Source organism: Ursus americanus, chromosome 13 (genome assembly GCF_024610735.1).
Source record: "Ursus americanus isolate L20-20 chromosome 13, mUrsAme1.1.p, whole genome shotgun sequence".
Taxonomy (NCBI): Eukaryota; Metazoa; Chordata; class Mammalia; order Carnivora; family Ursidae; genus Ursus; species Ursus americanus.
Window position 1 is genome coordinate 8,316,732 of NC_142139.1, and position 21,327 is coordinate 8,338,058.

The following is a 21,327-nucleotide window of genomic DNA, read 5'->3' on the forward strand; positions in this document are numbered from 1 at the left end:
TTTGTAGTAAGACCTTTGTATCTCCAAAAAGGGTACTTTTTCATCGGGAAATTCTTTTGACTTAGAGCATCTCGATAATTGATTGAAAAGAAAGCTAGCCAATTATTGAGGAAATGTTCTATCCTGTTCTGTGGATTTAAATGGGTTTTTTTTTGTTTGTTTGTTTTGTGAAAATGAGGTCAGCTACATTTTGAATTCATGAAAAGAAAATTGTGGAGTAAACTAAGAAAATAGTTGGGCATTGGAGTCCTCCTTAGGGTAGTTTCTCCTGAATATGTTTAATTTAAATATATATTTGAACTTTACAAGTTTTTAGACTGTGTCAGCTGTATTCTATTTGAGAGAGTGTTTTCTTAGCTTTGTCAATTTTTTTAATAAAAAGTTTTTGTCAATATTTATTAAAACATGAAAATAAGAAGTCTGTGTTCCAGTGGTCTGGTCTACAGCAAGTTAAAGCTTTCAGCTGAGTGGATGCTATAGAATGAAAAGAGAAAGGTCACCTGGAGGGGAAATTGAGAAGAGTATTGTGAATCCTCTAAACATCAGAGCTGGCCACTCATGGAATTGAAGAAAATTTTATACCTTTTATTTTTTTAATTTTTAAAAGATTTTATGTATTTACTTATTTTATTATTTATTTTTTTAAAAGATTTTGTTTATTTGACACAGAGAGAGATCACAAGCAGGGGGAGTGGCAGAGGGAGAGGGAAAAGCAGTCTCCCAGCTGAGCAGGGAGCCCAATGCAGGGCTAGATCCCAGGACCTTGGGATTATGACCTGAGCCGAAGGCAGGCACTTAACCAACTGAGCCACCCAGGCACCCCAATTTACTTATTTTAGAAATAGAGCGCATGCTCACGAGCATGTGAGTGGGGGAGAGGAAGAGGGAGTGAGAATCTCAAACAGACTCCACGCTGAGGGTAGAGCCCAGTGTGGGGCTCTATCTCACAATCCTGAGATCATGACCTGAGCCAAAACCATGAGTCAGACACTCAACTGACTGAGCCACCCGTGTGCCCCAATTTTACACCTTTTAAACTTTAAAGTTTAATTCTAAAACTTTTCTATTTTAAATTAATAGAAAGTTATATTCAGAATGCCACTGCTGAGATCATTTTCAAACCAGTCTAGGCACCCATTTTAAGCAATAAAGGATTGATGAGTAGTTAACAATGTTTGACTCCACAAAATTTGTAAACAAGATTAGATGGTAGACTGATCCCACATGCTGCCCATGGTGTAGAATTTTAGACCTAAATGAAGATCAGATTCAGGCCACTGTACCTTAGAGAAATTGACCACTGGGGAGTCATTTTTCCAGTTCACATTTTTAAAGATAAAACTGCTGAAACTTTGGCATGCAAACAGTGATATTGCTGGTAAATGTTTAACAACTGGCTCTCAGGGGTGGGAGGAAGGGGAGTCTTGAAACATATTATTTGTTGATTTGCATAATAAAACATTTCCATGACAGGATAGAAAGACATGCTACTGAGAAATACTAAATTAAGGGACTAAAAGAGAAATCACTGGCAAATATTGAAAATATTGAGGAGATGCTTTATTCTTCTCTTCCTTCTCTCCTTTTTTAACTGATTATAGCTCAGAAGGCATGGGCTTAGTCCAGGAAAATCTTGTAACTGGGGTGCAAGGGTATAAGAGCACCTGGCTCTGGGTATCCTAAATAGACCAGGTTTTGCCACTCGTCCCTGACAAAATCCAAAGGCAGAGAGATGAGTGGGGGTGAAACGAGAAAAGGATTTATTTCAATGAGGCCAGCACCAAGAAGACAGCAGACCAATGTCCCAAAGACTGTCTCCAAAGTGCTGAAAATACTTCTAGGTCTATATAAGAAAAGTGTAGGACAGAAGCTGGTGGGTGCATATAGATGGGCAGTAAAGGTCAGGTCCGTCACTGTCAAGGTCAATCGTGCAGAGTCTCACTAGCATCAGATCAGGGCAGTTGTATTGTTTGAGGGTCTAGTTTCAGTTCCCATCACAGGTACTTTGCCCACCAAGTCTTTTGCCTGAGTTAAAAGATAAGCTGGAAAGAACTTAATGAGTTAGAAAGTATAGACTGAGGTGAAAATGGAGGTAATTCAAGTCTTCTTTCAATTTAGGGTATTTGGGGTGGTTAAAAGACTCTGAAGAATGTAAGGTGGGAAATCCTCCACGTTCCCTCAACTGGGAATTCCAATTAACAGGTTAAACTCTTAAGTTAAATAAACATTGACATCAGATAAAATAATTACTAAAAAGTAAAAGTGATCCAATGAGAAAATTCTAATGGGGTATAAAAGTTAACAAAAATAGATCTGTTTTGTTTCGTTTTTCAAAAACTGAAAGAGAATTGCGGAAGGACAAATAAAATGATTCCCCATTTTTCCAGTCTTGAGGAGGAACTTCATAAAGAATGGGTCAACATGGGGGGCAGCTGGCTGGCTGGCTCAGTCAATAGAGTATGCAACTCATGATCTCAGGGTTGTGAGTTTGAGCCTCATGTTGGGTGTAGAGATTATTAAAAAAAAAAGAAAGAAAGAAAAAGAAAGAAAGAAAGAAAGAAAGAAAGAAAGAAAGAAAGAAAGAAAGAAAGAAAGAATCAATACAGAAAGTCATATATGGAAAGGTTTTATTATTTGAGCAAGCCAACTGTTTACCCCTCAAGTACGAACTTACTAATTATATGGCATCAGATTTTCGAAAAAAGAAAATTTAACTGAACCAACTTGAGTTCTCTCCTTAGTGAGTCACAGGTACACCAGCTGGAGTTGTCGCACGAAGTAAACTTTACTTGCAGCAAATAGGGATATCATGGGAAATAACTTCCAAAGCTGTCACTCCCTGAGTTAGGGTGAATGGATTCCTTTTATTTAGGGTTAGGATGAATATTTAGATAGGGAAGCCCTGTCATGGTATGTAGAAGCGGGCATAAGGCTGTATATGCACCTTAAGGAAACATGCCTATTTACACATTGTATGTTATGTAAATGAGGCTTATGTTCCTCCTTGGGTGGAGATGTTAATATTATAATGAGGTAAAGGTAGTTGCCAGTCATTCTAGAGGTCACTCCATGGTCCACCTGTGCAGGTATGAGTCAGGGCTTAAGCTCAAGCTGGTCTGAGTGGTCTGGGCCAGCTGGAGGTCTTGTCAGGGCACTCTGATGGCTCCAGAGGTAGTTTCAGTTTCCAGTTGCCTGAGTTAAAAGATAAGCTGGAAAGAAGAGCTTAAAGAAAAATGTAGGACAAAGGTTGGTGGGTACAAGCAGGGGGGCAGGAAAGGTCCGATCTTGGGATCTAGCTGGTGACAATGACAGTCCCAAGTGAGAATAAGTCCAGGTGTTTTATGGGTAGACCTCAAGCACCTAGAAAAAAAATATCCCCAAACCAATCATCTCTAGTCCCATTTGGACAAAAATCCTGATCTATAAAAAGCTTATAAATTCTAGGGACTGCTAAGTTTTTTCCTTTCAAATATATTAAATAGTTTTGATTATTTGTTGGGGTGCCCGGGTGGCTCAGTCAGCTAAGCGTCTGCTTCAGCTCAGGTTATGATCCCAGAGTCCTGGGATCAAGCATTGCATGGGGCTCCCTGCTCAGTGGGGAGCCTGCTTCTCCCTTTCCCTCTGCCCCTCCTACCCCCACTTGTTCTCTTTCTCTCTCTCTCAAATAAATAAAATCTTTAAAAAAAAATAAATAGTTTTGATTATTTGCAAATGTCATCTTTACCAAATTATTACCTCTATGCTCTCTTTAGATTCATTGATTCATCCAACAGTATTTGTGGAGTAGATCCTATGTGTCAGACATGGGGTGGGCGGAGTCTTAGGTAAATCACTGGGTTAGATGTCTCAAAGGTCCTTTCAAACTCTCAGATGGAAACTTCAGGTGGAGCAGAGGTAAAAATTGAGGAAAAGGAAAGGCAACTTCCTACAATCAGCATCTGAAAATGATAAATTCTTTAAACATTAGTTCTCCTGACGGAGCCTGGGTGGCTCTGTCAGTTGAGGATCCAGCTCCACTCTTGGTTTCAGCTCAGGTCATGATCTCAGGTCATGAAATTGAGCCCCAGGTGACCTGCAGGCTAAGTGGAGTCTGGTTGAGATTCTCTCTCTCCTTCCCCCTCTGCCTTGCCCCCTGATCCTATGTATTCTCCCGCTCTCAAATAAATAAATAAATAAATAAATAAATAAATAAATAAATACAATTGTTTAATAAATAAATATAAGTTTGCTAGGCCATCTCACAACTTCCAGTGATTGGAACATTTGTTTCTTACTAACTGAAATAACGGATCCAACTCGAAAAACATTTATGTAATTGCTCATGACACAGAGTAAAAGATTTCTTGCTGTAAGAAACTTAGGAAAACTTATCAAATGTCATGCTGAAAAATACATAAGATAAAAAAATATCAGTAAAGTTAGAGGCTCTAAAATATCAGGTTAATTATCTCCTTAAAAATTCCTACCCTATGATTACACTGCTTTCCCTTCATTGTGTCAGGATGAGTTTACTATTTGTGAAGTAGTTTCCGTCTATTTAAATTAAGTACTTCCTGTTACCAAAGAGACTGGGTGTTGAATAACTCAGAAAACAATTTTGGTCTGGTGAAGGCAGTGGAAAACAATTTTTATTTGTTGAATCATTTGTGTATAGCTAATGCAGTTAACATTATTTACATGCTGATAGAACACAGGAGTCCTAAAACTATCTTTTTCAAGTTTCTGTTATATTGTTGAGTCATTTGCTAAATTTTCTAGGAATAAAAAATTTTGAAAGTACTTTAATTCTTATCACTTTGTGCCAGTAAATATATAGAAACCATGACATGCATGTATCAATAGTATGACTGTATTGGCTACTCAGAGTGAAATGTTGAAAAACCAGGACCATGTTTTGCAAAGAAGAAAAACAAACATTACGTTGTTTTTGAACCAAAAGTCTAAATGCTTTCCATAAGAAAATCATTCAATATAAGATATACAGTGACCTCAAATAGGAAATTTGCCATCTAGCAATTTGTTTATGCATTTGGTTTCCTTATATGTGTTTTAAAAAATTCAACTGAGTAGATTTGAAGATGTAATTCGATTTATTAAACAATTAATGAAACGGGCAGCATCCCACCTAGCAAGTAGTGAGGAGCTCTAAGGAGTGGTACTAAATGGAAAGTTTTTATAGAAAGGAAGGTGGGGCAAGAAAATTCTTAGCAAAAGAAAAGAAATGTTCAGGCAAGGTCACTTTCCCTTAGGGAAGAAGCAGGGGGTCTTATCATTCAGATTACATCATCTTTCTTTGGGGAATGGAGAGGGCCCATGTGACAGATTACCTCATTGGTACTGATCGGAAACTTCCTGATTGACTGGTTAAGTCATTTCTGGGGGAGATCAATATAATGTATGTAGATACCATATTTAGTAACATTGTCAATGAGTTTTCTCAGTGCTATGGTGAGTAATTTTTCAGGAATTTAGATAGATATGAATCAGATATTAAAGTACTCTCAGATTATAAGATAAATTTTAAATTTGGGGGGAAAAAACCTAAAGGCAAATTAGTGATGGTGCTAAATGTCTTTTAAGTATAATGTTGTTATTGTAAAGTTGTTTTACCTTAGAATGGTCCTATGGCTTTTAATCACTTTTTATGTAAAAGACATTTCCTTCCCATTTGTTAAAAAGTAACATTTATTTAAGCTCGGTGTTCTAGAAACTGGAAAGAAATTTATTTCTGGGTGCAACAAATGATACAGAGTTGCTCTTTTTTTTTTTTTTTTCTCATTAGAAAAGTGTTTAGATATTTCTTAGTTAAAAAAAAAGTTTGTTAGAATAAAGTTGCCAAATCCACATTTCTAATCAATATTTACCTTTTTTCCCCTCTGCATCAAAAACACTGGAAATTCATCTCTCTGAACTTAATAGCTTCAAGCTAATGCAAAAAGAAAAAGTACAACCAAGAGACTAGAGTCTGTTTAGTCTCTGGGTTAGATCCATGCATAAAAATCAGTTACTGTCCACAACCATTATTCAACTTCTGAAGTCTTGTTTGCTTCTCCTTTCAGAATGGACTCAATGCTCTCCACCTGGCTGCCAAAGAGGGCCACGTGGGCCTGGTTCAGGAGCTGCTGGGAAGAGGGTCCTCTGTGGATTCTGCCACTAAGGTAATATTCATGCTGGGAGAATTTGTTTCCTTGGAACAGAGGAAATGATTTAAAGTTGTTTTCCCTGGTTATATATTGCAGAGGTTTACTGGAACACCAAGATTCTTGACTATGTAGAACTGAAATTGAAACTCATTACTAAACTTTGCAGAGTCGGAATCGGTTCATTTAGAGATTTACCACATATGAGACTGAAGAATTCTATGCACCTGGTTTCTAATATTTTGTCTTTTTTCCTTTGGTTCACAGAGAGAGTAGATTTATATAATCCTCTGTAGACAACAGCACCTATTTTCCTAAGGTTAATTCATCTAAAAAAAGTAAATAGACGTAGTAAACTTCTCAGTGAAAATGGACAAGCAATTTTCATGCTTTAATTAAGTAGTTATATCTTTTAGTATATTCATTTAACTTGGTAAGAGAATATATAGAATCTTTCATACTGTAATGGAAGAGCGATTTTGGATCATGGATTGAATTATTGGGAAAATTAGCTTTTGTCACTATAAGTGTGTATGTAGAGAATTGGAATCGTTTTGAATGAACTGTACAAGGTGTTTAGTATACTAGAAGCTGCTTTTTGTTGTTGTTGATATTCCTTTTACAAAAATAGATTTGAACCTTGTCTTTGAGAATCATTTCAGAAACAAGAGATATTTAAAAAAAATATCATCAGTGGTGACAAATCTTTGTCTTTAGAAGGTAAAATTTTAATTTGGAGAGAAACAGTAGCCAGTCAGAATCCAGCCTGTTGACCAGGGCTGGAGTGTGACAATCCCGTTGTGAGAGATGCAGGGAGGCTGCAGGCCCTAGAGCCTCCAGCTGGGCCACTATTCTGATCAGGGATAGACAAAAAGAGTGCTGGAAAAATGAGGAACATGGCCAGTTTACCTGGATTTCTAACACCTCACGCTTGCATAGTTGCCAAAATGTTGGCATAATTGCCTGCTCACAATATGCAGCGATTCTCGTGGACATTTAAAAACAAAAATAGAAGCTCCCTGGCAATTCCAAAGAAAAGTCAAAATACAAGTTTACTATAGGCAATAAATTGTCACACACGCGCACATGCACACAAATCCCAGATTTGATTCAATAAGAACTCTTCTGTGTTCTTAAACACCTCACCAGAACTGTGAAGGCTAGAAAAGGAAAACACTATAGGGGAAGCTCGGTGTTTTGATGGCAGACAATTATCCCTTCCCAAGATGGGCTACTATCGTGATAGAATGACCCTTGAAGGAATCAGCAAAGTTGGAAGTGCCTATACATTTGATTTCTACAAAATTCGGAAACCTCTAACGTTTTCTATTCTGTTTCTCCAAAACAGAAGGGAAACACTGCTCTTCACATTGCGTCTTTGGCTGGACAAGCAGAAGTTGTCAAAGTTCTTGTTAAGGAAGGAGCCAATATTAACGCCCAGTCTCAGGTATTACATTCGGATTTTCTCTTGTGTAAATGAATTCAAATTAGAACAGCTCTGTGAAACTGGTTTAATGGGTTGAGCCAGTTGTTGGGTAGGTAGATTTACTATAAATACTTCTGTTTTTTATTTCAGCCAATTATTTTATTAACTCATGCAATGATATTTCTTATTTCTTTGATGTATCATGATCACCCTCTTAATATAACTGAAAATTTGACAACCACGGTCTCTCATTCTAAGTGCATTAAAAAAGAATATAAAGTGGTTTTTTTCCACAATGACAGTGACATCTGTGAAATATGAATTATTTATGCGAGTTCCATGTTGCGCTATAAAAGTATTTTCTCTCCTTAAATTTTAAGATTAGCATTCCAGTAGGAAATCTGCCACAAAGTGGGAATCACACTAATTACCTCACACCCCAAATATGGACTTTACAAAACTCCTGAAGGAAACCGAAAAATTCGTGACCCACAGCCTTGTGATGCATGTAATAACAATAAACTGGATCCCTACTTCCCAAGTGAAAAAATGCTGCTTTGCCCAAACCTTTACTCTTGGTATCTGTTATGTATCTATATAGAAACTGAGGTGCATATCTTTATAAATCCATTTCTTCTCTCTCTTTTTGAAAGTTTTTAGCCTTTCTGATATCACAGGCCATGCCACAGGGGCTATTGGCAAAATAAAGTGTTCCTCTCTGTTTTTTGGGATAATCTCACCAGCTTGCTTTTGAAGGCCTTGGTGTAGGAATGTCTCTACCTATTTAGTTCATTCATTCATCATGTAGACATGGCTCTAGAGGTATAAATGGCACAAGTTCTGGACCCATAAAATACTACAGGGCAAAAGTTTGAATCAGTGCTATTTTCTTTAATTTTGATTATAGGGAGAAACCTGTTGAAATTATGACAGACATGACATTATTTATTTTTATTTCTGTAATAGCATACTATTTTAAATAACCATATTTTCTTTTAAAACCCAAATTTTCTTTTAAAACCCAAATATGCATCTCTATTTTAACATTTGTTGAAAATATGCCATATTCTAAAAACTTCATTAAATGAAAAACATTTTTTTAAAGATTTTATTTATTTATTTGAGAGAGAGAGAGAGAGAGAGAGAGAATGAGAGAGGGGAGGGGCAGAGGGAAACAGAGAAGCTAACTCCCTGCTGAGCTGGGAGCCTAACTCGGGGCTGGATCCTGGGACCCTGGGATCATGACCTGTGCTGAAGGCAGATGCTTAACCAACTGAGGCACCCAGGTGCCCCTAAATGAAAAAAAAAAAATTAAATTGGTACCATCTGTAAAGAATTCGCATATATTCTATAAAGTATCATGGCATCTTGGGCTTAGAGACAGAGGACTTGCAAAATCTGCTCTAAAGTCAGGATTTAAAACCTTTTCTTTAGAATAGCAAGAGAACATCTTTTTGCTTTAGAGCAAAGGTTCTCAAACTTTGGCTGGTGTCATAATCACCTGCAAGGCTTGTTGAAACGCATGAATCTGGGCTCAACCTCAGAGTTTCTGATTCAGTTCTGGAGTGGGACCTGAGAATTTTCGTTTCTCGGAAGTCTCACATAATGCTGACACTGCTGGTTCAGGAACGCTTTGAGAACCACAGCTTTAGAGAATGTCAGAGAAAACTGCGCACAAGAACGTTGCAGTAAGATTCACTAGCTATAGGTCTAACTATGTGCATAAATCAAGAGTTTGTGTTCTTAAGCATGGAAACGAAAGCCTGGTCAAGTTCAATCGCCCATAGGAGGTTTCTTTTAATGGAAAGTTCACATGCTAACTGTTAGTGCTGTTAGTATCTATGAGAAGAGCTTAGTTACTTTTCTCAAAATGACTAGTTCGACATTGTGAGTTCATAAAAGTTGACAGGTAGCAAATACTGCAAGATAAATGCTTGTTAAAAGTTATATCAGTTATACTGTGATTATTGGAAATTTATGTGCTTTGGAGATTTTTCAAGGAGAACAAGTGAACACCATTTAATTGGTAATTTGCTTTCAAGAGAGAATGAGCCCATTCTTTTTAGTCATAATTATGCCAGTTTATAGCGGATCCTACAGGAAGATTTATATTGTCATTAAGAGATTAAAGTAATCTTCATTTGTATTGTATTTGATTAGCCCAATTTAAGATTCATATTGTAGGAAATCCTGACAAATAGCTTCAAACTGATTTTAATTTGTGAGAAAGTTTTAGAGGGAGAAAAATTAATAACTAACATTTAGGGTGTTTTTCTAAATAACTAAGTGATCTGATAAGCCCTATGACATTATTTACTATATTGAATTTAAGTGCCCTTCACTACCAATTAACAAAAAATACTATTACTTAAAATATATTATAATTTAATGATTGAAATTAAGATATAGGAATTTATAGAAAACAGGTTGATTATTCTGTTCCTGTGTGCAAACAAGTCTCAAAGGCATGGTTTCAAGGGCCATTGAGAGAGGATATGAGTCCTGATTCTCATTAGTCCTGTCTTGTTTAAGATACAGATTTCTTACATGGTGACAGTGGACCTCAGGTGGATGGGTAGGACCATGCTCATGGTAGACAATCACTTCCTTTTGAGAATCAGAAAAGGGTCATAGGAGTACCAAATGCTCAAGATAAGTTCTGAATTTTACACTCAAATTATACCTTCCATATCTTTCTAAGAACATAATGCAAGGCAAATGCAGGATAGTCTGATGTTATAGCAATGTTGATAGCTGCATAGTACTTTGCCTTTGACAAACTTCTGAGTTATTTAGAAACGGACCAGTAAAGTTATTATTGAATTAAGAAGATAAAAAGCTCCCTGAAAAGCTCCAATGTTCAGTAAACATTTACAGGGCTCATAGGTTGTGGAGAGGTATACATCTGTGGATTTTTCCGCATTCTCTACCTAAACTGTAAAATCCATGTGAGGCTTACCTTCACATAACTCAGTGCCGACTTGAGTAGGCAGAGTCCTTAATTCATGAAGAATTCCAGAATACCAGCAGAAGCAATTTAAGTATTTTAAGTAGAATTATGTGATCAGTATAATAACCACCAACCAATGTTGAGGTTTCTGTGCGCAGCAGTGGTGGCAGTGTGGTCTCAACTGAGTCAATTCTCAGTATGATTTTAAATGTTGCTCAGACCGGGTAGCTGTCTGGCTTGGTTCTTTGCTCTCCTGGATTTGGTGGCATGGAGATCTCATTAAGACCTCTGTGAGAGCTGTTTTGGTGTTATAATGGGTCTGGAAGTCAAATCAGAATGATTGTAGGAATGCTATTTGCGCTGAGGGTGTTTGCTTGCTTTCTGACAATCTTTACTCTCAGACAATCTTTACTAGGCATATTAACATCCTCTAAACCATCCTACACAAGTAATGCTGGGACACTTTCTGGCTCTTTGTACTGGCATTTGTTTGTCACTTTTATAATCTATAAACCTATTAGACTCAGAGATACAACATTTATTTATTTATTTATTTATTTATTTATTTATTTATTTATTTATGACTTTACTTATTTTAGAGAGAGAGAGAGAGACAGAGCATGCATGAGTGGGAGGAGGGGCAAAGGAAGAGGGAGAGAATCTCAAGCAGGCTCTGCGCTGAGCATGGAGCCCAGTGTGGGGCTCGATCTCACAACCCTGAGATCATGACCTGAGCCGAAACCAAGAGTCGGGTGTTTAACCAACTGAGCCACCCAGACGCCCCAGAGATACAACTTTCAAAAAATGTTTCCAATTATATATTATAAAAGAAACTTTGAAAACATTTTTAAAAAGTCTCACAGAGTGATGAGTTCCTTTAAATCTTTGTAGCACTTTTTCCCTGATGATATTTGCCTACCTCAGGTTTATTTTGTGTAATGTATATCTACAGTTTCTGCAAGGTGGTACGTTTCTTGGGAGCGATAATTTTTTTCACGTTTCTTTATATTTTTAGGATTTGACGTAACACCTTGCACATATATGACTTGGAGGCTAAACATATGCATGTATATTCTTCCTGGGTAAGAGTAAGCCCTGTTGTGTATTCCCACCATGCTTGGCAGTAGATAGTAATCAGAGTACAATAAGTAATACTGACCGCAGGCACTCTCCGGTACGTGGGGAACACTGTCCTGATCCCCATTTACTCCGTCATTATCGATGACAGACTGAGACAAAGATACTTCATTTACGTGCTCATAATCTTCATCCCCGAGCAGAGCTGCTTCTCATAGCTTCTCTAACACTTGTACCTTCACTACAGACCCCAGAGAACAGTTTTTATAATTCTTTTTTCTTCTGACCCAAACCCTATGTAGGTCCAAGTCAGCAGATTTTCCTGAAGTAGCAGTCATACGAAAGGTATAAGGTGAAAAATTTCCCCTTAGCGTTTTTTTGTGAACTAATAATGCGATAGCTGTGCAAAAACGTTCAAAACATGAGATTTTGTCGTTGCTGCCAAGGTAATCTGGCCTGAGAAATTTCCCCTCTTTAATTTTCTCTACAATAAAATGCCACTTTTTGTTTCTCACACAAGAGTATTTTTCCTTTAGATTTTTATTCTATTTTCTGACGTAAAATCATTAAAATCAGAATGTCCCTTGTAATAAAATAGTTACTTTAAAAATAGCTATTTGGTTTTTGTTGTTGTTCTTACATAGCAAGCTAGTTTATGTGATGCATATTTGACTACAGTAATTTAAAAAAAGCACACTGGATTCTAGAATATTTAATATCTCTGTACAGCAGAAACTAAGTGAAATCGTGGAACATGAGTACAGTAAAACTTGTCAACCGTAGCTTTCTGATTATCTTTTATCTTATATGATGGGGCCTGGGATGTTTGAGTTCCCTGATAGTTAGAGAGAGAAAGGAAAATGTGATTTCATTAGAAGGGTGGGCCAGAAATTCCCACAAGACTGTTTAAGAAGGGTGTGGAAGTATGTGTCCAGGGAGCTAAGTGTGGGTTGGAATAGATTCCAGATGCCACGGAATTACAACCCCATAGTAATACCTTACACTCAGTCTCTTAATTTTGAAGTGTATTTTTTATGTGTTATTTAATCTCATTTTATCTTTAGAATGATGTGAATTAGCAACAATTACTCTCATTTGGATATAAGGAAAATTGAGACACAAGCAGGAAATTCAAGGTCTCATACCACATTAGCAATGGAGTCACTAACCCAGGGCCGTTTGGAATGGACACCTTCCTTCCAATAATCTAGATAGTTCACTGGTTCTTTTAAGCTTTCTCTACAATTTCTGCTTCTTCTGGGGGAGGTTCATGACGTTACTTAGCTTCCACAAGAACCAGGTCCCTGGCTTAGATGCAGTCCATTCTTTCTGGGTCCAATTGCTCAGATGCTGGGAAGAACTGAAAACATTCCACAAAAGCTAGGCATTTGTGGGTTAAAAGGATTCGTGTACGCTGGGACTTTTTCACTCAGCCATCCATTTCTTAGAGTATTTTTTACCAAACACAATTTTTAACACAATGGAAGACTTAAATACACTTTCTGGTGTTTGGTTTGTGATGTCTTTTTGATACATTTTTCTTGTCAATGTTTCATTGTTCTTTTTTTTTTTTTTAATTTCTTGTGTTTCAATATCATGAGGATTCCAGAAACAGCTTTTTTTTTTTCTTTTCATCTTTTTTTTACTGGTGAGTGAGTCCAAATAAGATATTCTGGTTTGATATTCTTCATACCATATTTTACTGAAAATTTACTTCTATTTTTCTAGAATCCTTTTGCTTATTTATGTTCACTACTCTTTGTTCTTTCAATCTTGGAAATTTCATTCCAAAAAGAAAACTTTCCTATTTGTAACACAACATGATTAGACTTTATTTTATTAGCTTTTAGATTTTTAGGTCATGACCGTTAATGCCAGTTGCAAGATTATATGACCATTAATTATACCCCCAGAATTTAAGGGTGCATATGTCCATTATGTGCAATGATAACTATCTTGTGCAGGTGTAGCTTCCAATAGTTTTTTTTTCTTCATTGGCCCTCACCCATTGTCACAAATAATTTGAATTGGGCTGTGAAGAGGAAGAAAACCTACACAGTTGGCCAGCATACCCATTACACTGAATTGCTTCCATATGGCCATGGAGCCATCCCTGGCTCTCAGAACAAAAACTCATAATGGAACATTCTGTTCTGTCACACACACACACGGGATCCGGCATCACAGGTTCAAAAAAAAATTGTTTTGTTTTCAGCATTTTTTTTCCTCCAAATATATTTATATATGGTTCTTTCTTAATACGGTTCTTGGTTATCTTAATCAAGAAAATTTTTGTAGGGGCGCTTCGGTGGCTCAGTCGTTAAGCGTCTGCCTTCGGCTCAGGGCGTGATCCCAGAGTCCTGGGATCAAGTCCCACATCAGGCTCCTCCGCTGGGAGCCTGCTTCTTCCTCTCCTACTCCCCCTGCCTGTGTTCCCTCTCTCGCTGGCTGTCTCTCTCTCTCTCTCTGTCAAATAAATAAATAAAATCTTAAAAAAAAAAAAAAGAAAATTTTTGTAACATAAATTCTCTGAAGTTAAGGTGAAAGCATCTACCTGAATTTGACTGAGAATAAGAAAGAATTTAGGACACTAAAAACTAATAAAACAAAGTCTAATCATGTTTGTGTTACAGAGCCTTTGACTCTGAAAATCAGTTTATTGGGTGATTACACATTTGCAAGTGCATCTGTGTTCCTCAGTATTCCAAGTTAAATAAAGGAAGTATGCTTTCTCCGATTCCCCATTCTCTGATATGTTTACAGCAATGATGAGAATTGACGTCTTTAAAATTTTGCATAAAATAGAATTATTATCTCACATTCTGGTAGAATTTCAACATGGAGGGGCGCCTGGGTGGCACAGCGGTTAAGCATCTGCCTTCGGCTCAGGGCGTGATCCCGGCGTTCTGGGATCGAGCCCCACATCAGGCTCCTCCGCTATGAGCCTGCTTCTTCCTCTCCCACTCCCCCTGCTTGTGTTCCCTCTCTCACTGACTGTCTCTATCTCTGTCAAATAAATAAATAAAATCTTAAAAAAAAAAAAAAAGAATTTCAAGATGGAAAGTACTGGTCTGTTCACACACACACATACACACGTCTGAAAAGATATAATATTTTCATTTGCAATAAAATAAAACACCTTTCCATTTTTTAAAGAAAATGAATACATGCATATTTTGTCTTTATGTTCATTTATCTGGGGACAGATGGTGTGAAAAGGTTGAATACCATATCAGTTTGTCCTGAAATTTGAATGAAGTAAGACATAAACATCATTGAATCTAAATCTATGGTACCTGTCCCATTTATTTATCAACTCAGTAGCCTATCCATGTCCACTATTACTGTATTTTGAAGGAACTACGTTTATAGAAAGGTAAGACTTGTACAGAGAAGAATAAAATGGCTAAGAATAGTTAAAATAGTATAGTTAGCGAATAGTTACAATAGTTATAGCGAATAGTTAAAATAGTATTGTAGCGCTTCTTACCTCAGATCTCACAACACATTGTGTATGTTCCACAGTAGCTAAGATGCTAGGAAGACCGCAGAGCAATGATCTTTTCCAGGCAAAGATCACAGAACAAAACCAAAATGTGAAACGATGACACTAAATAAACTAAATAAAACTTGCCAATAGAAAATTATTGGGAGTAATCATTCACTCCGTCCCCTCCCTCTCCGTCACTCAGCAGGTATTTGTGTATTCAAAGTGTGCTTACTAATATTTGCTAGAGATACAAAGGTGGCGTGGGAGTGGGGGAGACCTGAGGAAGTGATGGCTGAATTGCTTTCTGTTTGGGTTTTTTTTTTTTTTAACTCATAGATAATATATTTTTTAAATATACTTTTTCCAGCTTCAGTGAAGTATAATTGACAAATAAGTTTGTAAGGCATTTGAAGTGTACAATGTGGTGATTTGATATATGTATGCATTGTGAAAGGAGCCCAGGTTAATTAACATGTTCACGGCCTCACATGTATCTTTATTTCCCTTTCTCTCTCTCTCTCTCTCTCTCTCTTTTCATGAGAACATTTAAGTTCTCCTCTTGTAGCATATTCCAATTGTACAGTATAGTGTTATCAACTATATAGTCATCATGTTATATATTAGATTTTCAGAACTTACTCATCTTATAACTGAAAGTTTGTATACTTTTACCAGCCTCCCACTATTTCCCTCACCCCCTGTCCTCAGCCCCTGAGAACCATTTTTGTATTTTCTGTCCTGTGAGCTCAACTTAAAAAAAAAATAGATTCCACATATAAGTAATACCATGCAGTATTTATCTTTCTCTGTCTGGTTTATTTCACTTAGCATAATGCCCTCCAGGAACTGTTCTCTTACAAGAAGGAATTAACATAAAAATCGGGGGAAGTGGAGATGCTGTGTGCTATGGGAAAATGAAATAGTACAGGCAAGAGCCTGAAAGAAATCTGGGAGCTGAGACGTGAAAGGGAAATGGGGTATATATGAGGCTGAGAGAGAAAATCGGATCCTGCAGGACTCTGTGAGACATATTAAGGATTTTGTTTTAAGATGTTTATCCTAAGCCCAGTATGAGGTAGAGGTGGGAGGTAGAAAAAGATGAGATTTGGATTTTGAAAAGATCACCCTGTGCAGTTTGGAGAACTATAAAAGGGCCATCATCATAATAGAACCTCCCTCATCGAGGTTATGAGAATTGAAACAGTTAATCCATGTACAGCACTTAGAACAATGCCTGGCATAAGAACTCAATGAATGTCATTGTTCGTAGATTCAGTGATCGCTCATTTGTGCAAGAGCAGCCACTCCGCATGCCCACTGCTCCCTGTAGCACAGAGAAGATGGCAACAAAGTCAGTTCCTTGATGTAGGTTAAGAGCTTGCTACTAAAAATGAAACCTATAGCTCCCATGACTGGTTTTTTTCACATGCTTTTTGAACACTGTCAGTGCTGGTGCATGAAATTACATTATCCTAAACACAGATGGAATAGTAACTTAATAGTTGAAGTAATTCAGTAATGAGGATGTTTAGAATATAGACATTGATCACCTAGAGACATATGCAGCTTTAGATTAATGGATAAAAACTGAGAATTCTCATCTCAGAAATATATGCTGGGTGGTAACAAAATATGGTTTTAACCAAGTATTATTTTTGAAAATCACTTTCAGAGAGTAATCCCAAATATGGAAAATTCTGCATAGTATATAATAAACCAAAAAAGTATTGTTTATATTTACTTAAGGTAAAATAGCAAAAAAGATTTTTAAAGTGTCTAAAATATAGTGTTAGCATACCTTAGAACAAGATATCAATGAAGCTAGTGTACAAGTGAAGGTGTAGAAAAACAACTTTAAATTGCTGTTTAAAAAACATCTGATGATCTTGATTGATCTGGGTTGGTTTTCTTTAAATATAAAGTTCCATTCTGCATCTTTTATTTGGGTAGTTACTACTTTTCAGGACTAATGGTAGTAACTTTAAGTATCATATTAGTTCTCTATTACAGATATTTTTTGTGCCTGATATTTTAATATTATTTTAAGTGATGCATTTAATATGAATTCAAATTAATAGATTAAATTTAATTTTAATAACTTAAAAAAGTTACCCAGCTAGTAATATCAGCCTGCTTCCCAAGGAAATATACAAAAAACACTGTGAAAACGTTTAGAATGATAAGATAGTAAGAGTATTCTCAAGCCAGTAACATAAAAGGATTCATGAGTAATACTATCAACATCGTGTTCAAGCCCTAGCCAATGTAATAAGATAAGAATATGAATGGAAAAGGAAAAGACAAAAATGTTGTTTTATACAGAATATATGATTATGTAGATAGCCCAAAAGAATCTGCAAATCAATTAAGATAGGCTTACATTAACTAATTTATTAAAAGCCTACTTCCTGCATAATTCTATCCCATGCACGTCACAGATTTGCCCTTTCACAGTCTTTGGCTAAGATTTTCTTCAGCCTAAAGTTGAAATGAATTATTCTTTTACCAAGTTAATACTAGGACAAAATAATAAGTTTCCACATCTAAAAATGGTGAATTAGCACTTTCAATATTCTATATAAAATTGGATTTTTGAGGCACAAGTTAAAGCTTTATTAGAGTGTGCCTGCATGACCGACTTCAACTGTATTTTCTGTTCTTCTCAAATCGTTGGGAAATATTTTTGTTTGATGATTTTAAAAGGTCACAAAATCATACTGAAAGTACATATGTTTTGATTTGCAAATAGTAGCCCTTTAAAATTTTTGTTTTTTAGGAATTGAAACACATGTGAACCAACAATGTCATCAAAAGACATTTATTAACTCTGTCTGAACATAACCCGGTACAGTATTTTACATTGTGACCCTTTAAAATTTTAAGTTTAAATAACGTAAATTGACTTGAAGATGTGAATAGCAGTAAATATAAGCAGTAGAATAACATCTTGACGTTAAATGCAAATCAACAAAGGCACATCTTTGCAGGAGAGCAAGATAAAGACATCGCTAAGCGGAGACAAACACAGAAGCAGGGCAAATTCCACCCCAGAATAAGAAAAGAAAGGCAACAAAATATGTTTAAGTAATCCAGGAATACTCTACGCAGAGATGTAGACCTCCTGAGAGACTCTATAGTGGTTAGGAACCCTACCCTATCACCTACTATTTGTGTTACCTTGGGCTTGTTACTTAACCTCTCAGTGACTCGGTTTCCCCATCTGTAAAATAGGGATACCAGTAATTTACTGCACAGGGTAAATACAAAGATTAAATGGGTTGATACATGTGAAGTGCTTAGAGCAGTGCCTGGTCCATAATAAATGTGATATAAATGTTAGCTTCTATCTTAATTATTAGATATAATGGTTTAGCTACTTAAATTATTGAATAAGTACTACATGATTTAGAGCATAAGTTAAATCAAGTTAAATTTTAATTAATCTGTTATTTTGGCTGATTGTCCGTTGGAGCTGAGAAGTCATGTTCTGGAGGTGGTGGTGGAGAGAAGATTATACAGAAATTTCACCTTTAGTGATTAGCAATATGTAATTTGTCTTTCATATAACATGGGTTTGGAACAAAGGGCATGAAGCTGAATGATTGGAAAAAGCACTTGCTACAAACAGCAAGAAAGAAAAATGACTATATTCATTGAACACATACCATATGCCAAGCACTGTTTTACCCACTGGAGATGCAACAAAACTCTCTCTGCTTTATTAACTTTGGGTGGTTAAAACATCCAAATTTAAAAGCATTGCTTTTTTTGTGTTTTGTGTTTTCTTAATAATTAATTTTTCTATTTTCTGTTATTTTAACATAACTTCTATTTTTAATCCCAGTATTTATTTAACAAATTTACTTAAATATGATTTAAGAAAGGAATAAGCTGTTCTTCATCTCTTACACATGAAAAACACATTTTGAAGGCCGGAGATAAAGGATTACTTTACTTAGAAAAATCCTTATTCCTTCTATTTCAGCTGTAAAACTAGGCTACTCTCCCTATCTTTTCTTAGTATATTTCAAGTCCCAGCCTCTTACTGTATTGCGTTACATGAGAAGCAGGGAATTTTTGGCCAGACTATCTCATTACCAATATTTGTTATAATCTTTCAATGTACAGAGAAAATTGTTCAAACAGTGTAAATTTTCATAAACCGTTTACCAATTTGTTGTCACCTTCTGATTTTATAGCTAGAAACCAAGGCCAAGCTATCAGAGACCATCAGCAATCTCAGACAAGATAAACTTTCTCAAACAGTGTAGTTTTTAACATCAGGGAAGGGAAGCACTATCTTTTTTTTTTTTTTTAAGATTTTATTTATTTATTTGACAGAGAGATAGAGAGAGAGCACAAGTAGGCAAAGTTGCAGGCAGAGGGAGAGGGAGAAACAGACTCCCTGCTGAGCAGGGAGCCTGAGGCCGGGCTCAATCCCATGACCCTGGGATCTTGACCTGAGCCGAAGGCAGATGCTTAACTGACTGAGCTACCCAGGTGCCCCAGGGAAGTACTGTCTACTGATGGATTAAATTCCAATTTTAGACTTTTAAAGGTGCTTATATCTAAACAACCTGATGCTGTGCTTACATGATTTAGTAAATATTCACTTGCTACCAAGAAAGGGTAAGAATTCTGTTCAATGGCAATGACGGTAACTTAAGAACACAAACTAGGAGCTATCCCTTTTTAGACAGTTAGATCTATCAAAATGTCATCATTTGAAAGCATAATAATAATTACTATCTCAGCAGGCATGTCAATTGTTGTGGGCAAGCATACTTCAGAAAACACTTCTGACAGATCAACCTCGTTGGTTGTTTCTGGGTACATTTTGAAGCCAATTTATCCAGGTGGAACTATCAAAAAATATTTTTTGTTTAGAATTTTTAATGGGAGGATAAAGAGTGTATACAGCATACTTACATATTTTTATGGGTGAGCTTTAAGGGGTGACATCTTCCTGCAGCATTATTCAGGTGCAAAGTGTAGCTTCTCTATTTTGAGATAAAAAACTCTGCACTCAGCTTTTTAAAGCAGATCAAACACGTTGAGGGAAAGTGTTGCTATAGGTACCTGTAGGTTGGAGTTAGGCAGCCTCTGTCTCAGTAAGGATACGTCACACAGTTTCAGGAGCAGCGTGAATCCACCTGGCCCCCTGAGATTCTAATGAGAATTTATTTTCCTGGATGAGAATCTCTCTCCTTCCCGTGACGATTCTTTCCGTGACATGTATGTACCTAAGAGAACTCTTCCAAAGAACAGCCTCAGGCACATTTAGACAACCAACTTCTGTGTGTTCTCTGTCCCTCGCATGAAATCAAGATTCTACATGGCAATCAGCAAGTTTCCGTTTTTCAAAAATATGACAATTTCATCATCTATTACATTTCCCTTATTTCCATGGCTGCCAAAATCCAAAAGTTCAGTTATTGCACCCAGCTCATTCTAGGTTTTGCTTATCTCCACTAGACCTCTCCAGCCAAAGCTTGTTTAGGCCTTCTTTCATAGCCTTATCTTCACTATGGATATATATCTTGACTATGCATATGCACAAAGTGGTTTTTTTTTTTTTTAAGATTTTATTCATTTGAGAGAGAGAGAGAGTGAGAGAGAGAGAGAGAGAGCGTGCTCATGAGAGCAAGAGAGAGCAGGAGCAGGAGCAGGGGAGAGGAAGAAACAGGCTCCCCACTGATCAGGGAGCCCAACTTGGGGCTCAATCTCTTGACCCTGAGCTGGAAGCAGATGCTTAACTGACTGAGCCATCCAGCCATCCCCAAACAAAGTGTTTTAAATAACCTTAAAATCTTTGTGAATATGACTATATTCAAGGTATAAATTATTTAAAAAGTGCTACAAAGGACACTAAGCCTGGGCATGTGACCAAGTGGTTCATGTGTTGCCTGTGTGAGTTTTTGGATCATTACATTGACCATATTCATTCTTTGAGGTTATATCTTTGGCAAGTTGTGAATTAGAACTTGTGTTAAGCAGCAGTTAACTGTTGAGTATATCACTTGGGGCTGGTTATTTTAATGGCTCTATTTCCCTTCATGGTCTCAACACTATTCCAACTCCCTAGCAACTTTTAAAAGGGCTCAGAGAGGAGCAAATCAGCAGACAACAAAACCCACACTTAGTAAAGGGAAAGTTCTATACTAAGGCTTTTTTGCCCTTAAACTACTCTGTGACTCAAATGTTACTGAACCTGTATATATCCCTAGGTCTTGTTTTAATTTCT

The 21,327-nt window shown here is 36.6% G+C and overlaps 1 protein-coding gene across 1 annotated transcript in view; it reads left to right on the forward strand.

Annotated features, from left to right (window-relative positions):
- The window catches only part of ANK2 (ankyrin 2), a 219,823-nt gene that overhangs the window by 44,244 nt on the left and 154,252 nt on the right, over positions 1-21,327 (forward strand). The window contains exons 3-4 of the mRNA XM_087866401.1: positions 6,060-6,158; positions 7,489-7,587. Coding sequence (XP_087722527.1) covers positions 6,060-6,158; positions 7,489-7,587 — 198 coding nt within the window. The remainder of the gene's footprint in view (positions 1-6,059; positions 6,159-7,488; positions 7,588-21,327) is intronic.